This window comes from Budorcas taxicolor, chromosome 6 (genome assembly GCF_023091745.1).
Source record: "Budorcas taxicolor isolate Tak-1 chromosome 6, Takin1.1, whole genome shotgun sequence".
In the NCBI taxonomy this organism is placed as follows: Eukaryota; Metazoa; Chordata; class Mammalia; order Artiodactyla; family Bovidae; genus Budorcas; species Budorcas taxicolor.
Window position 1 is genome coordinate 90,025,236 of NC_068915.1, and position 22,179 is coordinate 90,047,414.

General features: G+C 44.3%; 1 protein-coding gene across 1 annotated transcript in view; it reads left to right on the forward strand.

The window, feature by feature from the left end:
- The window catches only part of PARM1 (prostate androgen-regulated mucin-like protein 1), a 135,863-nt gene that overhangs the window by 106,746 nt on the left and 6,938 nt on the right, over positions 1 to 22,179 (forward strand). Inside the window, exon 4 of the mRNA XM_052641782.1 lies at positions 11,490 to 11,568. Coding sequence (XP_052497742.1) covers positions 11,490 to 11,568 — 79 coding nt within the window. The remainder of the gene's footprint in view (positions 1 to 11,489; positions 11,569 to 22,179) is intronic.

Consider the following 22,179-nt stretch of genomic DNA (forward strand, 5'->3'; position numbering starts at 1 on the left):
TTAACTAATGGTTCCAGAGAGATCCTTAAGTTCTTGGGCTGCAGTAACTATACTGATGTCACTGCCCTTGGTCAAGGTGTTGAGACAGGTGACCTGAAACTGACTCTCTGCTTCCCAGCCAAGAGTCATTTTTCCATGATAGACTGGCTTACTATTTGGCAAACAGAGTTAGAGCTCTGTCTTGGGCCCTGAGAAGCTCCTCCCTTCCTTCTTGATGCATCCTTGGAACCAAGAAAATGTCAGTGTGGAAAATCTTATTTGCCAAGGCTAGGGAGTCTCAAAGGGATCTGAGCCTTCACCTGCAGACTAGATGACTCTCAAAAAGGGCATATACAAGTTTTCTGGCTTATTTTTCTCTTCAGTATTGTTTTATCTGGAGAAGGAAATGGCAACCCACTCCAGTATTCTTCCATGGAGAATCTTATGGACAGGGGAGCCTTTAGCCCATGGGTCGCAAGAGTCAGACACGACTTAGCAACTACACCACTACCACCATTGTTTTATCTGTGGTCATGTCTCATTTTCATCACTGGACTGCTAAAGAGATAGAACAACCAAAGCAACATTTTTTCAGTCTTCATGGAGATAAATGGCACCTGCAGCACATGATTTGCCCCTCTATGTGGGGCATCTGTAAAAGGGTGACTTCAGAGTGGAGATTCTCAACTTGGCCCCCTAAATTGGAAGTCAGAGGCCATAGCTAACTTCTCAGCCTGCCGCTGCCTTGCAGCTAGTGGTCCCCAGATGGAAAACTCCCAAGTTTTCAGGGTTCCCAGTTTCTCTTTGATACTCTCAAGGCTGATTGCATAAAAGATAGCAGATAGCAGAGAGATATCAGGATCTATTTACCTCTTTCTAACATGACTCCTCAGTAGAAATATCTTGTTCCTTCTGTCAAGAAACTTGATGACCCAACATGACACAGCTCACTTGCTTACACTACAGATCAGAATTTTCACAAGAAGAAAAGGAAACTTCTCCTCATCCATGACAAACAATAAAGGGGACTCTCTGATCTTTTTTTAAAAAATTAATCTCCAGAAATCTCTCCCATCCCAGTCCCTCAAAGATGACTCAGAGCCAAGATCCCCAATCATGTCAAGGTATGGTTCTCTCAGCCCAGTAGAAGCTATAATTCTGCTCAAGCTGAATTATCTTTAGTATATCAAGTAATTTTAAAAGAGTAATGATAGGCTTATAAAGGGCTTCCCAGGCAGTGCTAGTGGTAAAGAATCTGCACGCCAATGTAGGAGATGCGGGTTCAGTCCCTGGGTCAGGAAGATCTCCTGGAGGAGGGCATGACAACCCACTCCAGTATTCTTGCCTGGAGAATCCTCATGGACAGAGGAGCCTGGCAGGCTGCAGTCTATAGGGTCGCAAAGAGTCGGACACGACTCAGGAACTTAGGCAGGCACTGAGAATCTGTCCTGCAGGAGAGAACGAGAAGCAGGGACTGACACGTTTAAGGATAGACGTCAGGGTTCCTGGCTTCAGGGTTGTTAATGGGTAAGAGACGCCCAGAGATTGAGACCTTTGTACTGTACTTCGTGATGGACAAAGCATTTTAAATACACTAATTTGTAAAAGTGCTCTGAGAGCAAAGCGAGTGATTCATCAAAGCTGGGCACACAGTAAACATCAGCTGTGTGGATGATTGAATGAATTGCCACTTTACAGGGAGAGACAGGGCCACAGACACGCGCTGGAGGCAGGGAGCCATGAACCAACTTGCTCCTGACTCTTCAGCTAGCGGGTGTATAAAGCCAGTCTTCCAACCCAGGTCTTCTGGTCGCAGAAATAAGTTTGGGAAATCCAGCCTCAAGGGTAGAATTCCATTTCTGCACCAGATGAATAGGTTTTTATTAACTGCTTTTGCTAAACTCCTAAGTGGAAATGTCTACATGTCTCTGTCCAGCTCAGTGCCTGGCACAGGGTAGCAGGAGAGGAAGCGGTGCCTGCCATGACTTCTGTGACTACAACTGTTTTTCTTAATGCTTTTATTTACTGCTTTGGGCACAATGCTAGAGATGTCCCCTGAGAACCGTTGTGAAGTCAAGACTGAATTCAGCCTTTAAGGAGAGACTGTTAATAACATTCAGATGGAGGGGTCGCCCCTGTTTCAGGAAGAAGGCTCCCTCCTTGTGGGCTCCTTTTGGTCTGGGAAGCGCCAAGTGAGAGGAATGCTCCCTGACGTAATACTCAGGCAAGCTGCTGTGTGGTGATCAGCTTTCCCTGATGCTGTGGGGAAAGAGGAAGAGGACCAGTGTTTGCTCTTCTTAGAAACCCAGCCTAGTTCGTATGACAGATGTCAAAGGCGAACTGGGGTCAGGCGACCTAATCAGGTAGTTATAACAGAGACGCTTCATTTGTGTTGGGAAAAATTGTAATTGCAAGTGAAATGAGGAAACTTTAAAACTATGGTAACCAGGACCTGTGCTGACTTGTGTGCCCCGGCTGGTATTAATTACAAACCTGCACTCCCTGCATCCTTCAAGCACAGCTGACATGCCTGCAGGAGAGAGAAATGAAGGAAAAAGGAACACACACTTGCTTGGGCAAATGCAAATCTTATATTATCTCAACAGAGAGCCGTGTTTCTTGTATACATTTTTGTAACTATATGCTATCCAAGTAGGTAAGATACTTTTTAAAATTGGGATATAGTTGTTTTCCAAGGTTGTGTTAGTTTCTGCTGTAAACTACGTGAATCAGCCTTATGTATACATATCCACCCTCCCTCTTGGGCCTCCCTCTCACCTGCATTCCACCCCTCTGGGTTACCACGGAGCACCAAGCTGAGCTCCCCGTGCTATATAGCAGCTTATAGTGTATATTTTAGACAAAAATAAAGCCAGTCCCTAAACCAGGGCTTCTGATTACAGGAAGTAGAAAAATACAGGGATTAGGGATCCTGCCCCAAAGTTTGAATCCCAAGTCTGTCCACTGACCATTTCTGCAAGCTAACTAGCTTTTAGGAGAGCGTGTAAACATGAAGTAAATGATTCCAATTGTGGTAATATTTGACCGATTCTGATAAAGTTCACTTCTGCCACTGTGTGACGAATTGACTGAGCAGTTATTTAATGATTTAAAGCTGCAAGAGGAACGGTGCAGCGGAGAGCACTGAGACAAACTTAGATTGTGCTAATTAAAAACAATTCTGTGGCATATTTGCATGCAAGCTCTATGCCTTATAAGGGAGTTTTAATTTTGTATCATAACTATTTACAAAGTTCAGTTTAACAAATAACTACACTTTAGAAGAATCAGTTCTTTTATGAGTTACTTAATTTGGGTCTAAACAGATAAAGAAGTACACTTGGTATCCTTAGCTTTTAAGGGACTTTCAGTGCAGAGAGTTTGCAGAACATGTTCACGGAAAGCTATGAGTCTAACAGTGTATTTCACACGTCTTTATCTCAGATATATAAGCATACCTACCCACAGCTACACCGGTCACCATTAGTTACAGACTAAAATAAGTTCGTGGACTTGTGCCATACAAAGGGAAAGATCAGACATCTAGAAAAGGAGGGTTCAAGATGAGCAGACATCACTGGGGGTGATTTGCAAGACAAAGTTGGAAAGATTCTTGAGAATCCTGCCTCTGGCCAGAGCACTCCCATGCTTCCCACTCTCTCCACTGTCAAGTCTAAACAGCACATCTGGCTTTCAGAAATCTCCGCAGTCTGGTCCTGAGTACCTAGCCACTCCATGGTCCCTTTTCATGTCCATCACACCCACTTATGCTGACTGCAGCCTTAGTTTTATCACCTCTGTAAGTTGTGTGACCTTGGGTAAGATACCGCTCTCCTCCATTCCCTCAATATCTCAGTCTCCTAACCCATAATGTGAAGGGACCAGGCTCACAACAGTCTCCTTCATTCATGCTCCTGTGCAAAGCACATCCTCCCATGTGACCCTACCAACAGCCCCATGAAGTGGAAAGGACAGGGATTATCCCAGTTTTCAGGTGAGGACACCAGTTGAGGTGCTTCTATCTTCAAAGTAAAAGTGTAGTCACTCAATTGTGTCCAACTCTTTGCAACCTCATGGACTGTAGCCCACCAGGTTCCTGTGTCCATGGAATTCTCCAGGCAAGAATCCTGGAGTGAGTTGCCATTCCTTCTCCAGGGGATCTTCCCAACCCAGGGACTGAACCCAGCTCTCCCTCATTGCAGGCAGATTCTTTACCATCTGAGCCACCAGGGAAGCCCTCTGTCTCCAAACTCAGTGCTAATCCTTCAGACCTGAAATATTAGGTGTCTGTCTCCATCCAGCTGGTTCTTGCCTCAAACCTTCAATACTGTCTGTCCCAGTCCTGCCCTCTCTTTAGAGAACAGTTACACTCCCACCTCTGCCCTTCACCTGCTGTTAGAGACACACATCCTCCCCCAAGTCAGAGGCAGAAATACAGAGTTTGCTGCCACCCACTTCCCACTTTAAGTACCCACCTGTTTGTCCATCCCATGCTGCACTCCCCGATGAGGTCCCCGGACTCTTGTCTCCACCACTGGGTGGTGAAACCTCAGATCCCTGCCTGTTGCGTCTTTCCATTGGTACCATCATAGCCCAAGAGAAGCCCGGGGAGCTCCATCAGGAGATTGGTTTGTAGCTTGTGGGATTGATTTGAGGTCAGAGGGAGATAAGCTTCATTTCCTCTAGTATGGGATAGAGTGGGGAGAAACACAGGGGTAAAATCCTAGCAGAATTCAAGGCCAGAAGTCAAAGCAACCTTCAATAATGTAAAATTAGGATCCACCTAGATTACAGTGTCCAAAAATAGAGATTTTCTTTTCCATGTTTCCCCCCCCCCATATCACAACCTACACGCACATGCATGCATGCACACACCCACAGGCACACTACCAAAGCAAATCGCAGCCCCCACCTACCCTGTGGTGTTGCCTATTCTGCAGTGTAAGCTTTAGGTGACACTCCCAGTAGAGTTCTGGACCACAGCACACACTAGAAACTAATGACCTGGCCCTTCTTGGGCTGCTGTTCTAACTGGTATCTGCTCCTGACTGGTCCTTCTCCCCATTAACCAGAATCATTGAGCTTCAGTTCATCTCCACCAGGACCCATATGAGGACCCAAACTCCCGCATGGCCCAGAGTTGGGCCCTGATTCCTAGAGAGCCAACAGAAGGTAGACAGAGAATGGGCCAGAGCAGCAGATTTTATTTGCAAGTGGACTCGGATCTAATGTGCTTCTCCTGCAATGCAAGAGACTTGAGTTGGATCGCTGGGTTGGGAATATCCTCTGGACAAGGAAATGGCAATCCACTCCAGTATCCTTTCTTGGGAAATCTCATAGGCCGAGGAGGCTGGTGGGCTACGGTCCATGGGGTCACAAACATTCAGACTTGACTGAGTAACTAACACTTTCTGTTTCACTCTGGGATCTGATACTAGGGTCCAGATGGCAGGAGAACCCAGCAGGTAATAGTGTGGACTCAGGAACCAGACCCTGTATCCCAGTCCCTCTAATTACCAACCCTGGGCTCTGGGCCCTTAACTTCTCTGTGCCTCAGTTTCCTCATCTGTAAAATGGAGATAACAAGAGGATCCACCTCACAGAGTTCTCATGAGGATTGCTTGAATCGAAATATGTGATGCTTATAGAGCAATCCTGGCACAGAGTAAGTGTTGATTGTCGTAATTTGTATTCTTGCTGTTTATTACTCTTACCCTTGTTGTTTGGAGGAAGGAGTTGTGACGTGAGACTGTTACTGTAAAGAGGGGAGAGCCCTTCCCTAGTGCAATAAATAAAGGGAGATTTGGGCACACCCAGAGGTCAGCCCTCCAGTTCCTTTCCTTAACCAGCGGCCAGCTTTCATCCTCCAGCTAGCGGGCAGACATGTTCTTTTCAAGAAGAATTCATCTGAGACAGAATGTTCCTTTCCTCTTGGTGGCTTTAACTGAAGGAGCCACCACACACTCTGAAGTGGCCACCCGCTCCTCTTGTTCATTTCTTACCTATTCTCTAGACCAGGAAAAGGAAAGAAAAGATCAAGAACACTGAAAAACAGTCAAGAGGTTTGTTAAAGACTTCTCAGAATACATCAGACACACACACTCATACCCAAGATCCTGATCAAAGCACTTACACATACAAGCATTCTAAATAAGTTAACTGATGAATTTCCAAGGAGAACGTAGTTCTGGAGTCATCCACCAATAGCAGCAAGACACACCTGCTTTTGTCACACTAGAAGCATCCCACTGTCATCTCCTTTGCCCCCCTGGCACTCTCAGAACAATTGCAACTTTTTGGAGGAACCTAGGAAAGCTCTTTCTTTCAGAAGTCATTTGAGTTCATGCCATCACATCCTAATATTCTCATTTCTGGATACGATTTGCGGGTACCCTGCCAAGAGGTCAGATGAACTGTTTCTTTCATGTTTAAAATGGGGGAAATAAAGAAACCCCTTCAATGAGAAGAGCCCCCTCAGAGGAGGACATCTGAGGTTTGGGAATATTCCCAAGCCCAGGAAGACAGGAGAGCACCTTTAGCACAAGTGACAGGGAAGTAGGCTGGACCGAGCTCCTTCTGAGTGTGCAGGACTCCCTGTGTCTGTGAAGGACTGCTGCTGCTGCTAAGTCACTTCAGTCGTGTCTGACTCTGTGTGACCCCATAGATGGCAGCCCACCAGGCTCCCCCATCCCTGGGATTCTCCAGGCAAGAACACTGGAGTGGGTTGCCATTTCCTTCTCCAATGCATGAAAGCGAAAAGTCAAAGTGAAGTCACTCAGTCGTGTCCGACTCTTCGCGACCGCATGGCTGCAGCCCACCAGATCCTCCGTCCATGGGATTCTCCAGGCAAGAGTACTGGAGTGGGATGCCATTGCCTTCTCCCTAGCTGGATCATAATAAAAAAGAGGCAGGTATTGGGAGAGAGAACCCTTAAAATGATGCCATAGTTTATTCCAGGACTTCACAGGCACAGGACAGAGTCAAATAAGGCAAGTGATGCCCTCCAGGAAAGCCCTGTCCTTCGGTAGTCTGCTCAAAGTCTGACCAGGAGTGTGGCTTTTTGGGATTTTGCTTTGGCTATTTAAAGGATATAATCAGATTCTATTCAGGCAGATATTTCTAAAATAACTCCTCCTGCTCAGTCACCCATGGGGACTCACAAATACATGCTGGGGTGGTTGGACCACAGCTGTAGAGTCATAGGAGTAAGCTCTCAGGAGAGACCTGGAGCACAAGGTTCCAAGATGGATGGGCGGCGAGACTGCTGCTCAGGAACTTTCTCAGCACAGTGACTGGGCTCAAAAACTGCCAGTTATCTTTTTTTCTTTGTCAATATTACGCTTAATTATTCAACATTTTAAAAAATTAATTAAACACGCACAGTGGGCTAGAAACTGCCTGGTGCTGAGAATTCAGGGAGGTGGCAGAGGAGATGCAGGATGAATGTGCAGAATCTGTCTGGGTAGAGTCGTAAACACAACACAGAGTGTTTAGGAGAAGCAGATACAAAGAACTGAGGGCATACAACAGCACTTCAACTTGCTTGAGGGTGTCAGGAAAGCTTCCCAGAAGCGCTGACGTTTAGTTGTCATAAGGGAAGCGTAGCAGTTGGCCAAGCTGAAAAAAAGGGTGGACATGTAACCAGTATATTAATGATTAAACAGGCAAACCCCAGGAAATCGTCCTGGGTTCAAACGTTAGCTTAATGATTTGCCAGCTTGTAAAATCTGAATCAAGTTCTTAAATCTCTCGGAGCCTTGACTGCTCATCTATCAAATGGGGCTCCTTCTCCTCACCTCATAAAGAGAATTAAATGAGATGTGAGCTGTAAGGTTCTTGGCCCAGAACGAAGTAACCACTGCAAGTATAGAATAGATTATTCTTTGGCCTGTTCTGGTTTTTTATCCTGTGTTGTTACCAAAGTGGGGGAAATACGCAACCCCTCTGAGAAGCCTCAGCCTTCAGAGATGCCTCCAGAGCTGCTTCCACTCCATCACACCCTCCTCGTTTTTTTCTCGCCCTGCCCCTCCACCTCAAAAGAAGAAAGAGTAGCAAGTGAAGGGAAATTCCAGCTTACTCTAACCAAAACTCAGGGGGAAATGGCATTTGTTTTCGCAAGGAGGAAATCCAGCCTTTTCAGTTACTATGTACGGTTGGGCTCATTTTGGCTCAGCAACCCCCTCAGATGCTCAGACCGCAATGTCCTGAGGTGTGGAAGTTCCCAGGAGGGGCTTCTCAGCAGCTTCTGGTGGCGGCAGCTGCTGTGGAGGTGAGAGCAAGCTCAGGACATGAGACATCCCAGGACAGGGGCCTGATGAAAGCCTTCCAGTTCCAGAAGACCCTTGCCCCCACAGTGACACCCTCTGAGACGAGCTGGGTGGCAGAATAGTTAATAAAGTGGCCCAAATATTTAAGTGTAGTCTATTTTACCTCACATGTTTCCTTCTCCTTTGGGGCAGTAAGAACCCTCAGAAATGCCCTTTTGTTCAGCTGCCCTCAAGGGCTCATAAGAGGACATCACCTGTTGATTCCAGCTTTGAGCTGTCCTTTATGACCAAAAAGGGTGGCCCTGAAGAGCCTTATTTGAAGACTTGTCTAAAGGGCCAGATAGCCACCAGTCAGAGAAGTGAGTCATTCTAGCACTCGCTGTATTAAAAAAAAACAATAGCGACATGAATTGGGGAACTGCTGTTTTTTTTTTTTTTAAGGTTTACTATTTTAAATGAAAAATTCAGTTTGAATTTCTATTATGACAAATACAATAAATGTAATTCACATAAACCAAAGCTTTGTGAAATCTCCATTAAGTTGTTTTAAATTACTTTTTATTGGAGTGTGGTTGCTTTACAATGTAGAGAACAAATATATGGATACCAAGGAAGAAAGGGGCAAGGGGTGGCATGAATTGGGAGACTGGGACTGATGTATATGCACTATTGATACTATGTATAAAATAGACAGCTAATGAGAACGCACTGTATAACACAGGGAGCTCTGCTTAATGTACTGTGGTGACCGGAATGGGAAGTCCAAAAGGGAGGGCATATACATTTATGTATGGCTGATTCATTTTGCTGTACAGTGGGAACTGCCCGTTTTATCTTCAATAAGAGGTGGTATATAAAAAAAAAAAATCCAGTAAATCACGGAGCTGGAGAAGATCCAACAGCCTAGAGTTAGGAAAGAAACTTTGGGAAAGGTCAAACCTATGGTTTCCTATATTAAACGTATCCTGGGGCAAGAAAGAAGGGTCTGACAGAGAAATCAACTATATTCTTTCTCTTCTCCCATTTTTTGAAAGGAGGAGATTAAATTCAAAGGTCAGTTTTCAAAACTGCTCCTAATTGCAATCAGTGTATCTTTTTAAATTCTGAAATACCCCCATTATTTTATTGTGCAGTAATAATCCTCATTTCTCAAGCTCTTAAAACAGCTGTTAAGAGGCTTCAGTGAACTTTTGAATTGTTGTAATTTCAGCACAGTTTGAAGACCAGGAACCTAAGTGCCACCTTTCAAAATAGGAGTAGAGGTTTTCCATAAAGGGATCTGATCTTGAATTTTCTCTGCTTGATCCAGTCTGCATATTTGAATGTTTGGTGCCATAATCATATTTTGATAGTAGTAAATGGGGAGTGAGAAATATATTGATAATTATGCCAATCTGGCTCTAAACGACTCTAGTAGCAAAGAGATGGGTGTGTGAGTGTTCAGGGTGTGGGAGCTCTGAAATGGTGCACAATGCCAGTCTGTGTAGACGAGTCAAGGTCTGGTCTTGGTCTCGATGTTAGCAATTCCTCCTTGGCCTTTTAGAAATTATAACCAGTCGGGGCATGGATGTCTGCTGCAGCCTTCTTTCATCCAAACCTTGGGGGAGTTACTAAAGAGTTCACGGGTAGACTGATTTGCTTCTTAGCTCTGTTCTAATTCCTTTGGTGGAATGACTAATGAGAAGCACAATACACAAAAGCCATTCATAGAGGGAAAAATAGAAGGAGAAGTGGCAAAATAATCTACAAATAGTATATCTCCAAAAATGTGGGGCAGATCCATCACCTTGATGGATCCATAAAAAATGGGCACTGGTCCAGGAAGTCATGTCTGGATAGGGCTTTAGCTTGGTGCATGTGGGTACATGCAGTTGTGTCCAACTCTTTGCGACCCCATGGACTGTAGCCCACCAGGCTTCTCTGTCCATGGAATTCTCCAGGCAAGAATACTGGAGTGGGTTGCCATGCCCTCCTCCAGGGGATCTTCCTGACCCAGGGATCGAACCCACGTCTCTTGCATCTCTTGCATTGGCAGGTGGGCTCTTTACCACTAGCACCAGCTTGGTACATAGGGCATCTCATTTAATTTTCTTAAAATTATGCAGACGAGTAGAACAGCTCTTCTTTCTGTGTATGAAGGTGTATATAGCAGGTGAGCAGTGTATGAGTGAACAGGGTTAATAGCCCGCATTCAGACAGCTAATAATGACAGAACCACACTTGAATCTACATCTTCTAGGTCTGAAGCTCTTCCCAATGTGTGTAAGAGTCCCATTCATTTGTTCAAGTAGAAAATAATTTCTCAGTGGCCTGAAATAGTAAATGGGGCCCCTAATAACAATTTTGGTCACTTTTAACAAAAAGTCACTTTAACTAAGAGACAAGAGCCCAATTGATTCTTGCATTTCTGGGGTGAAATAAATCTGAAATATATGCATTATTAGTCACCAGCACACACAAAAAGCATGCTGTGCTCCAAAGTAGTCATCTGTGGAAGCAATGTGGTTATTCTCATAAGGTTACATGCTCAAAGGGTTTTGTTTTGTTTTGTTTTAATTGCCCTAATAGTTGCCTTTGGAGCCAGATTCTAAACTACAAAATAAAACATTCATGTTACTTTATAATTGATCCTGGTTATTTCTGCAAACAAAAAATAGTGTTACCTAACAGACTTGACCTTATTTTATATATCAAACTTGACTTTAACCGCTACAAAATCAGATTTACCAAGAATGAAAGCTGTGGAGTTTTTTTTTTTTAATGCTTTGATTTGATGGCATCATTAAAATTAGCACATTTCCTACCAAGATGACCCTTTTGAACTGGACACTGACGTAGCTGTGTGGCTCTGGTTTATTAAAACATCAATTACATCATCTTGTCATGATCTTTGATTAAGCATCCTAGCTCTTCCAATATCTTACAAGTGCTAGAAAGACAAGCTAAAATGTACTAAAGAAGAAAATGGGACTTCAGGAGATTTTAAATACACTTTGCCCACAAACAGCAGCAGCAGTGGCAACAGATTGGTGGTATTCTTAAAAAGATAATCAAATATTACTGTGGCCTGTTTTCTGAACTCCAGGTCACCCAGAAGGTCTTAATAAATAGTGGCCATTTACTCAACTTAGCCTAACCTGAGAAGTGTTTTGATAACAGAATGAATCCCCTGGGGTCTGTTGCAGAACGATCTGAAATGCACACCCTTCCTTCACCTTCTTGCTGTGCTTTGCTCTTTTCCAGGCAGCATCGCCGCCATCACGGTGACGGTCATTTCTGTGGTGTTACTGGTGTTTGGAGTTGCCGCGTATCTGAAGATCAGGTAAGACACACCTTCTTCTTCTTCTTCATAAAGAATGGAATTCCAATTTGTCAGGCTCCAGGCTGAGCGCTGTTTTGCTGAGTACTTGTTTCCTGATAAGTGTCTTAGCTCTGAGAAATCTTGGCAGGGAAGTGAAAATGGCCAGCAGCTTGCACCCTGGACAGGAATAGATGGGACGGTATCTGAAAGCTGGCAAAGCAGAAGAAATCAGCAAGAATATACAGCATGATGATGTCATGGAAGGAGAATGAACCCAGAGTCAGGAGACTGGGGCCTTGGTCCTCTGCCCTTAAATCACATCATCATCCTGAGAAAGTCACATGCCTCCTGAACCCACCTTGTCTTACCTGTGAAATGGGAGAGAAGTGGGGGGGGGGCTTGATGGTTCCTAAAAATTGATGCTCTGAACACTGCTGTGGAGGTGTGTACCCAGCCAGAAAGGAGGTTCTCACTGCTTCTAAATCAAAATGTTGAAAATACAAGGATGGTATAGTGTTTCCTACAAAATTAGGTTTTTCTCCCCCTGAGATTTTATTCTTATATTTTGGGTTTTAAAATAGCCTGTCTCTTATGAAAAGAGTCACTCAGTGGTAAAGAATCTGCCTGCCAAAGCAGGAGACATGGCTTTGATCCCCAGTCCAAGAAGATCCCCTGGAGAAGGAAATGGAAATGCACTCCAGTTTTCTTGCCTAGGAAATCCCATGGACTGAGGAGCCTGGCGGGCTACAGTCCATAGGGTCACAAAGAGTAGGACAGACTTAGCAACTAAACAACGACAAAAACCGAAGAGAAAGTTGTAGTACTCTGTGGGTCTCCCACTTTTGTTGTCTGTAGGAGTGTTAAGGCACTTCAGTCGTGTCCGACTCTTTGCAACCCCATGGACTGTAGCCTGCCAGGCAGCCCTGTCCATCACCAACTCCCGGAGTTTACTCAAACTCATGTCCATTGAGTCAGTGATGCCATCCAACAATCTCATCCTCTCATCTTCTACAGGCAAGAATACTGGAGAGAATTGCCATTTTCTCTTCAAGGGGATCTTCCCGACCCAGGGATCAAACCCACATCTCTTATGCCTCCTACATTGGCAGGCAAGTTCTTTACCACTAGCACCACCTCGGAAGCCCCTTTGGTTGTCTGTAAAATCCCAAACTCTCGAAGACCACATTCTTCACACTGAGTGTCCTGCCAGCTGTTAAATGCCAAAAGGCAAGCAGTGCTCTGGTTCCCCAGACTGTGCAGTGCCTATAACAGGAACAGGAGGACACGTGCCCCTGTGATAAGCACAGCTGCTCTCTGACACCCAACACATTATCCTCCCAACAGCCGGGGCCTGGTTAGAATCAGGTCAGGATCAGGTCAGAATCTCCTCCGACCTGTCACTCCCTCCCTCAGACACCCCCAGTGGCCTCCCCCCACCCTTAGAATTCAATTGGCTCTTCAGCTTGTCCTGGACCCACCCTGCCCATGCCTTCTTGCTCATCACACATTTCTCTCCCTGCTAACTGGTAAGCTGCAGTCACACTGGCCTTCTATCCAATATTTAGGACATGCTAGGTTCCTTGTCTCTCCAGGTCCTTGGTTCTTGTGTGTGGGTATGTGTGTGTGTGTGAGAGAGAGAGAGAGAGGAAGAGAGAGAGATTGACTGGCTGTTTTATTGGAGTATAATCGCTTTACACTTTTGTGTTAGCTTCTGCTCTGTGGCAACATGAATTAGCTATTATTCTTCAGTCTCTAAGTCATATCCAACTCTTTGCGACCCCATGGCCTGCAGCACGCCAGGCAGCCCTGTTCATCACCAACTCCTAGAGCTTACTCAAACTCATGTCCAATGAGTCAGTGATGCCATCCAACCATCTCATCCTCTGTCATCCCCTTCTCCTCCAGCCTTCAATCTTTCCCAGCATCAGGGTCTTTTCCAGTGAGTCGGCGCTTCGCATCAGGTGGCCAAAGTATTGAAGCTTAGGCTCCAGCATCAGTCCTTCCAGTGATATTCAGGGTTAATTTCCTTTAGGACTGACTGGTTTGATCTCCTTTCAGTCCCAAGGACTCTCGAGAGTCTTCTCCAGCTCCACTCCGAAAGCATCAGTTCTTAGGTGCTCAGCCTATGTATACATATAGTCCCTCCCTCTGAAGCCTCTCTCCCACCCCACTGCCATCCCACCCCTCTAGGTCATCACAGAGCACTGGGCTGAGCTCCTTGTGTTATATAGCAGCTTCCCAGTGGTTATCTCTTTTTACACACACTAGTGTATATACATGTCAGTGCTACTTTCTCAGTTCGTCCCATCCTCTCCTTCCCTGCCTGTGCCCTCATGTCCATTCTTCTCATCTCCATCTATCCCTGCCCAGCAAATAGGTTCATCAGTAGCGTTTGTCTTGTCGGACCCTCTCCCTGAAATGCTTTTCTTCTAGTTCTTCCTCATATATGGCTTTCAAGTGACATCCTCTAGGAGAGGTTCCTCCTCTTGGTTTGGTGCCCTTATTATTTCTTCTCCTAGTGTCTCAATTAATTTCATCCAGGCGATAATCACTATCTGTGATTTCATTTTTTTTATATATTTGTTCACGTGTCTATTGTCTCTTTTCCCCACAAAACTGTAAGCTGCGTGAGGATCCTGACTTTACCTGTGAGCATTTTGCTGGCCCAAAGAAGATGCTTCATACACTGAATAAATGAACAACCCAATGTAAGAACACACAAGCACACAGGCAGGGTAGTGCACACAGGTGTGGTTTTTTGTTTTTTTTTTTTCATCACTGCTGTGCTTCTTTCTCAAGGGGCATGTCTGGTTCTCCACACGGAGCTCATATATGTAGTGTCTCATCTCTAACCACACCTCCCCTCTGCTGCCTCTCATCTCTTCCAGTCACCCCAGCCCAGCCCAGGGCCCACAGGGAAGCCCTCCCCAACACTCCCCTTTTATCTTCCTCTATCTTTTGTTCTACACATGAACCAAATCAATCTAATGATGGTGTCAAGTATCAGAGTGCCTTGTAATATCACCTTATCTCAGGTACAAAGAACAGGAAAGAAATGTTTCAAAGAGAAACTGGAATTAAAATGTCAGCATTATCTGTGTCTAAAGGTTTTATGAAGGGTTTCGGGGTCTTCAGATTTTTAAAAAATTATCTTTCTCTTCATTAAGGCTGTATTTCCTTGAGCATCAAACAGTTTTATGAATGATATCTTACTCAATGTTACCCTTTTCCATCTGGCTTAATTACTAGTTTGCTGCTGCTGCTAAGTCGCTTCAGTCGTGTCCGACTCTATGAGACCCCTTAGACGGCAGCCCACGAGGCTCCTCTGTCTCTAGGATTCTCCTGGCAAGAATACTGGAGTGGGCTGCCATTTCCTTCTCCAATCCATGAAAGTGAAAAGCAAAAGTGAAGTCGCTCAGTCATGCCCGACTCTTAGCGACCCCATGGACTACAGCCTACCAGGCTCCTCCATCCATGGGATTTTCCAGGCAACAGTACTGGAGTGGGCTGCCATTGCCTTCTCCGAATTACTAGTTTATCACCGTAGAAACACTGCATTTTAATTACGAGTTACATTGGCTTTTATGAACCTTTCTGGGTACCTCATTCCCACTTTGTAACAGAGCTTATCTTTGCGTTTGGGAGATTCCGGGTGGGATTCAAAAAAAAGGAACTTACAGAGAAATTTTGGAGTCATTTTGGAATCACCAATGGTGAGTTCCAAAGGGCTGTGTCACCAAAAGGAACACCCACACGGACTGTGGTACAAAATAGAAACACTTCCCTCTCTCCACACAAGAATAATGTTGAAATAACCTCAGGACTGTTGCTCTTGACCCCAGGCAAGAATTCAAGTTCACCACCTGAAGCCTCCCAGTGACCACAGACAGGCAGACTAAGACAGTGACTAAGAATTGAGACCCACTGGGGATCAGGGGGCTGTCAGTTTCTGTCCCAGCCCTCACATTTTCTAGCAGGTTCTATTAATACCGTCACCTTGGCATGTAGCAGAGATTCACTAACCTTGACGTCCCTCCCCTTTAAGAGGATGTGCTGGTTTAGTCACTAAGTCATATCTGACTCTTGCAACCCCATGGACTGTAGCTTGCCAGGCTCCTCTGTTTGTGGGATTCTCTAGGCAAGAATACCGGAGTGGGTAGCCGTTCCCTTCCCAGGGGATCTTCCCAACCCAGGGATCAAACCTGGGTCTCCTGCACTGCAGGCGGATTCTTTACCAACTGAGCCACCAGGGAAGCCCCTTGAAGATGAGGACAGTAGCTTTAACTCTTTGATGGCCTCATTTGGAGGAAGTTGGACACTGCCTCCCAAGTGCATAGTTCTCATACCACCACCGCTATCATTGTCATCATCATCAAAGTGGTCAGCTGGAAGGAACCCCAGTAAGATGGCTGCCCCATAGATAGTTACTGAGCATTAGCCATGTGCCAGACACTCTTTTAAACCCTGGGGTCATATCAGTGATAAGACACAGTTCTGCTGTCTCAGAACTTAGTGGGCTTGGAAAAGTTAGTTAGCGGGCCATTAAAATTGGTTCTAATGAGTGCTGATTAAAATTGTATAACATTTTATTTTAAAAATTTAAGATATACTTTTTTCTCCAGGCTTTCTCCACATAATAAATTCAGTGAATGACTGAAATGAACTAGTCGTTGTTTCTCTTCCCCATAATGTAGATCCTCCTCTTAATGTAGAAAGGCCCCCAGTGGTATGAGTATAAGATTGTTCATTATTTTTGGCACTGCAAACTTAAGGATGGATAAAGTGATCAGACCCCTGTTTGGAAACCCCCTAAGGAAAACCCCTTTGTGCTGCTATGTTAATTATTTTGGAAAAAGGATAACATAAGGAGGTTAATAGCGCTCATAAATCTTAAGGTTGTGCTAAAACCCCTTCAAGTGTTACTCTGCCAGATTCTTGGAAAGCCCCACTAATCATTAAGAGGTTTAGGTGGCACTAGCAGTAAAGAACCTGCCTGTCAATGCGGGAAAGACAGGTTCGATCACTGGGCCAAACCCACTCCAGTATTCTTGTCTGGAGAATCCCACAGATAGAGGAGCCTTGTGGGCCACTGTCCATAGGGTCACAAAGGGTTGGACACAACTGAAGCAACTTAGCACGCACTAATCATTCATCAAAAATACATTTGGCTCAGTTGTCAAATGTGCATACATGTGTGTATATTTATGTGTATGCGTACCTAAGGTTAAGTTTGGCCTTGGCTGGAAATTTCTTCCATTCCTCTTGTCCCAAATTTCTGAGAACAGTAAAATGACAAGAGGTATGTTGTCTGTGGTTTTTCAGCTCACTTGGCCAGAGCAGCAAGTGACTGAAATCACAGCCCTTGAGGGAGCCATTAGCATCTGGCCTGGGCTATAGCCTGGCCCAGCCAATGTCCGGGCCAATGCGGAAGAAGAGTCTGTTTGAAAGGGCAGCCTCATCACCAGAAAAAGGGCCTCCTCCTCCTGGAGAGCTCTGCGAAACAGTGGCTTGAGAGTTTCACCTCTTTGCCAAATTCTAACTCCTTCTGAAGATGTTGGGCAAACTGATCAGCCATCCGTTTTCACACTCCGCTCTTTAGGGATCCATGACCCCTAGTTTTGTCACATTATCTCCTGTCTGGAGGACCTCATCTCTCTGTAACCTAACCCATGTTTAGATGCAGCTAATAAAAATGAACAGCCCAGAACCTTCCAACAGTCTTTACTAGTATCCGCCCATGCATTGTAGCTGGCAGGAGTATGGAGTGGAGGGAGGAACATGAGCTTTGCAATCAGGTTCAATCCTGACCCTTCTACTTACTATTTAGGTGGCCTTGGGCAAATTATAATCTCCCTGACCCTTCATTTCTTCACCTGAAAAAATAGAGCTGATAACACCTATCTTTCAATGTTGTCTTGCAGAGGAAATGAAGGAATGAATGTAGGCAACCTGGAAAGACTGTATTACACGGTGGTTAAGAACACGGACTCTAAGGCAAATTTACTAATCACTCTGTGGTCAGTTTCTTCCCTTATGAAATGGGACTAGAACACAAATACCTAACTCAGGCTTGTTATGAGGATTAAATTATGATACAGATAAACATTCAGGTCCCAGGGTTGAAGTGAGGGCCATGGTAGGGTCGATACTGTCATCATTGTAATTATCATCACGTGCTTCCTGCTTAGTCGCTAAGTGAAATAGTAGCCACCAACAGCCCCATTCTCTAGGCATCAGGGATTCAAAGCAGAGCAGAGAGGAGAGGAGGAGGAAGATGACACAGCAGCTCAGTTTTCTAATTACATGTTGATGTGCAGACGTCCATGTTCCATCCTGGCAATTTCAGTTGTGCTTTGTCTAAACGCCTGTGAAGTGACATCCTCGTGCTGCATTCATTAGTAGAAACTATCTCTGCGAAGTCTTTATTCCAGGGCTTGTTTGCAACTTTAAAAGAAAGCAAAAGCCCTGCCTGCCTCTAGCAGAAGGGTGTCTTTAATTAGTGATGATTGAAGAATGAGGTAAGTCGGTTTTGTTTTTGTTTAAATTGGCTCAAAACTGTTTAGCCACGGGATAATCTCCCAGGCAGGAGACTGTATCTGTTATAGTACTGCGGATGCTGCTGTAATTAGGTGTGCTGGTAACCCAGACAGACAACATGGGCTGTTCCCGTCACAAAAATAACTGTGATCTTGATTTGTAGACGCAACAGGACCTGGCTTCTAAGACATCTGGTTAGAAGTAACCTGTTTTACTTTAAGTCTTCTGGTGATGACATTTTCTACAACTGGATTCCTCCTGGCTGTTATTAGGTTTAAAAAGCAGGCCCACAAGGAGCCAGTCATGATGTCTAAGATCTTCTGGGGTTTGTTTGCTACACACTGGTCTTTTCAGACCAGCTTTTGGCATTCTGTAGGTCTAGTTGACTTGATTCTCTAACTCAGTGGTCCTCAAATTTCAACTTGCATGAGAGCCAATGGGCAAGCTTATTGAAAACACAGTTTCCTGGGTCTCAGCCCCTTAGGTTCTGACTCTGTGTGTAGGGTGGGGCCCGTACACTGGCAGCTCTCAACAGTTCACGGGTGATGCCAAAGCTGCTGGTCCAAGGATGAGACTTTAAGTAACCATATTCTACTCTCACCTCCCAACATTCTAAAAACACTGGGCTCTAAAGTTTCCTGGGTATAATCTTCTATTGTTTCATGCCTTTGTTTTTTTGAACATGCTGATCCATGATTAGAGGCGTTTGGTTCACTTTTTTTTTAATTCGAGCATAATTGCTTTACAATGTTGTGTTAGTTTCTGCTGTACAACTAAGTGAATCAGCTATATGTATACATATATCCCCTCTCTCTTGGACACCCACACCCACCCCTCTGGGTCATCACAGACTATGGAGCAGAGATCCCTGTACTTTACAGTAGCTTCCCACTAGCTATCTATTTTGCACATGGTAGTGTATATATGGTTGTCTGAGGAGGCCTTACAAATAGTTGTGAAAAGAAGAGAAGTGAAAGACAAGGGAGAAAAGGAAAGATATACCCATTTGAATGCAGAGTTCCAAAGAATAGCAAGGAGAGATAAGAAAGCCTTCCTCAGTGATCAGTGCAAAGAAACAGAGGAAAACAATAGAATGGGGAAGACTAGAGATCTCTTCTAGAAAATTAAAGATACCAAGGGAACATTTCATGCAAAGATGGGCACAATAAAGGACAGAAATGATATTGACCTAACAGAAGCAGGAGATATTCAGAAGACGTGGCAAGAATACACAGAAGAACTGTACAAAAAAGATCTTCATAACCCAAATAATCACGATGGTGTGATCACTCACCTAGAGCCAGATATCCTGGAATGCAAAGTCAAGTGGGCCCTAGGAAACATCACTATGAACAAAGCTAGTGGATGTGATAGAATTCCAATTGAGCTATTTCAAATGATGATGCTGTGAAAGTGCAGCACTCGATATACCAGCAAATTTGGAAAACTCAGTAGTGGCCACAGAATTGGAAAAGGCCAGTTTTCATTTCAATCCCAAAGAAAGGCAATGCCAAAGAATGCTCTAACTATTGCATAATTGCACTCATCTCACACACTAGCAAAGTAATGCTCAAAATTCTCCAAGCTAGTCTTTAGCAGTATGTGAACCATGAACTTCCAGATGTTCAAGCTGGGTTAAGAAAAGGTACAGGAACCAGAGATCAAATTGCCAACATCCGTTGGATCATCAAAAAAGTAAGAGTTCCAGAAAAACATCTATTTCTGCTTTATTGACTATGCCAAAGTGTTTGACTGTATGGATCACAATAAAACTGTGGAAAATTCTGAAAGAGATGGGAATACCAGACCACCTGACCTGCCTCCTGAGAAATCTGTATGCAGGTCAGGAAGCAACAGTTAGAACTGGACATGGAACAACAGACTGGTTCCAAATCGGGAAAGGATTGCATCAAGGCTGTATATTGTCACCCTGCTAATTTAACTTATATGCAGAGTACATCATGAGAAACACTGGGCTGGAAGAAGCACAAGCTGGAATCAAGATTGGGAGAAATATCAATCACCTCAGATATGCAGATGACACCACCCTTCACCCTTCACCAGAAAGTGAAGAAGAACTAAAGAGCCTCTTGATGAAAATGAAAGAGGAGAGTGAAAAAGTTGGCTTGAAACTCAACATTCAGAAAACGAAGATCATGGAATCTGGTCCTATCACTTCATGGCAGATAGATGGGGAAACAATACAAACAGTGACAGACTGTTTGGGGGGCTCCAAAGTCACTGCAGATGGTGACTGCAGCCATGAAATTAAAAGACGCTTGCTCCTTGGAAGGAAAGCTATGACCAACCTAAATAGCATATTCAAAAGCGGAGACATTACTTTGCCAACAAAGGTCCATCTAGTCAAGGCTATGGTCTTTCCAGTGGTCATGTATGGATGTGAGAGTTGGACTATAAAGAAAACTGAGTGCCGAAGAAATGATGCTTTTGAACTGTGGTGTTGGAGAAGACTCTTGAGAGTCCCTTGGACTGCAAGGAGATCCAACCAGTCCATCCTAAAGGAGATCAGTCCTGGGTGTTTATTGGAAGGACTGACATTGAAGCTGAAACTCCAATACTTTGGCCACCTCATGTGAAGGGCTTTTCAACTGAAAAGCCCTGGGAAAAGACCCTGGGAAAGATTCAAGGCAGGAGGAGAAGGGGACGACAGAGGATGAGATGGTTGGGTGGCATCACTGACTCAATGGACATGAGTTTGAGTAAACTCTGGGAGTTGGTGATAGACAGAGAGGCCTTGCGTGCTGCAGTCCATGAGGTCACAATGAGTCGGACATGACTGAAAAACTGAACTGAATATATGGACCTTTGTTGGCAAAGTAATGTCTCTGTGTTTTAAAATGCTGTCTAGGTTTGTCATAGCTTTCTTTCCAAGGAGTAAATATCATTTAATTTCATGGCTGCAGACTCCTCCACAGCGATTTTGGAGCCCAATAAGGTAAAATCTGTCACTGTTTCCATTTTTTCCCCATCCATTTCCCCATCTATGAAGTGATGGGACAGGATGCCATGATCTTAGTTTTTTTAATGTTGAGTTTCAAGCCAACTTTTTCACTCTCCTCTTTCACTTTCATCAAGAGGCTGTTTAGTTCCTCTTTACTTTCTACCATTAGAGTGGTATCATCTGCTTATCTGAGGTTGTTGATATTTATCCCAGCAGTCTTTATTCTAGCTTGTGAGTCATCCAGCCTGGCATTTTGCATTATGTACTCTGCATAGAAGTTAAACAAAAAGGGTGACAATCTACAGCCTTGTCATACTCCTTCCCCAATTTTGAATCAGTCAGTTGTTCTATGTCCAGTTCTAACTGTTGCTTCTTGACCCACATACAGGTTTCCAGGAGACAGTAAGGTGGTCTGGTATTTCCATCTCTTTAAGAATTTTCTACAGTTTGCTGCAATCCACACAGTCAAAAGCTTTAGCATAGTCAATGAAGAAGTGGATGTTTTTCTGGAATTCCCTTTGCTTTCTCAATGACCTGGTGAATGTTGGCAATTTGATCTCTGGTTACTCTGCCTTTTCTAAACCCAGCTCGTATATCTGGAAGTTCTCAGTTCACATACTACTGAAGCCTACCTAGAAGGATTTTTAGCAAAACCTTGCTAGCATGTGAAATGAGCACAACTGCACAGTAGTTTGAACATTCTTTGGCATTGCCCTTCTATGGGATTAGAATGAAAACTGACCTTTTCCAGTCCTGTGGCAACTACTGAGTTTTCCAAATGTGCTGACATATTGAGTGCAGCAGTTTAACTGCATCATCTTTTAGGATTTTAAATAGCTCAGTTGGAATTCCATCACCTCCACTAGCTTTGTTCCTAGTAATGATTCCTAAGGCCCACTTCCTAAGGTCCAGAATGTCTGGCTTTAGGTGAGTGATCACATTATCATGATTTTGCGGGTCATTAAGATCTTTTTTGTGCAGTTATTCTGTGTATACTTGCCACCTGTTCTTAATTTCTTCTGCTTCTGTTAGGTCCATACTATTTCTATCCAATAAAGGATCTTTGCATGAAACATTCCCTTGATCTCTCCAATTTTCTCGAAAAGAACTCTAGTCTTTCCCATTCTGTTGTT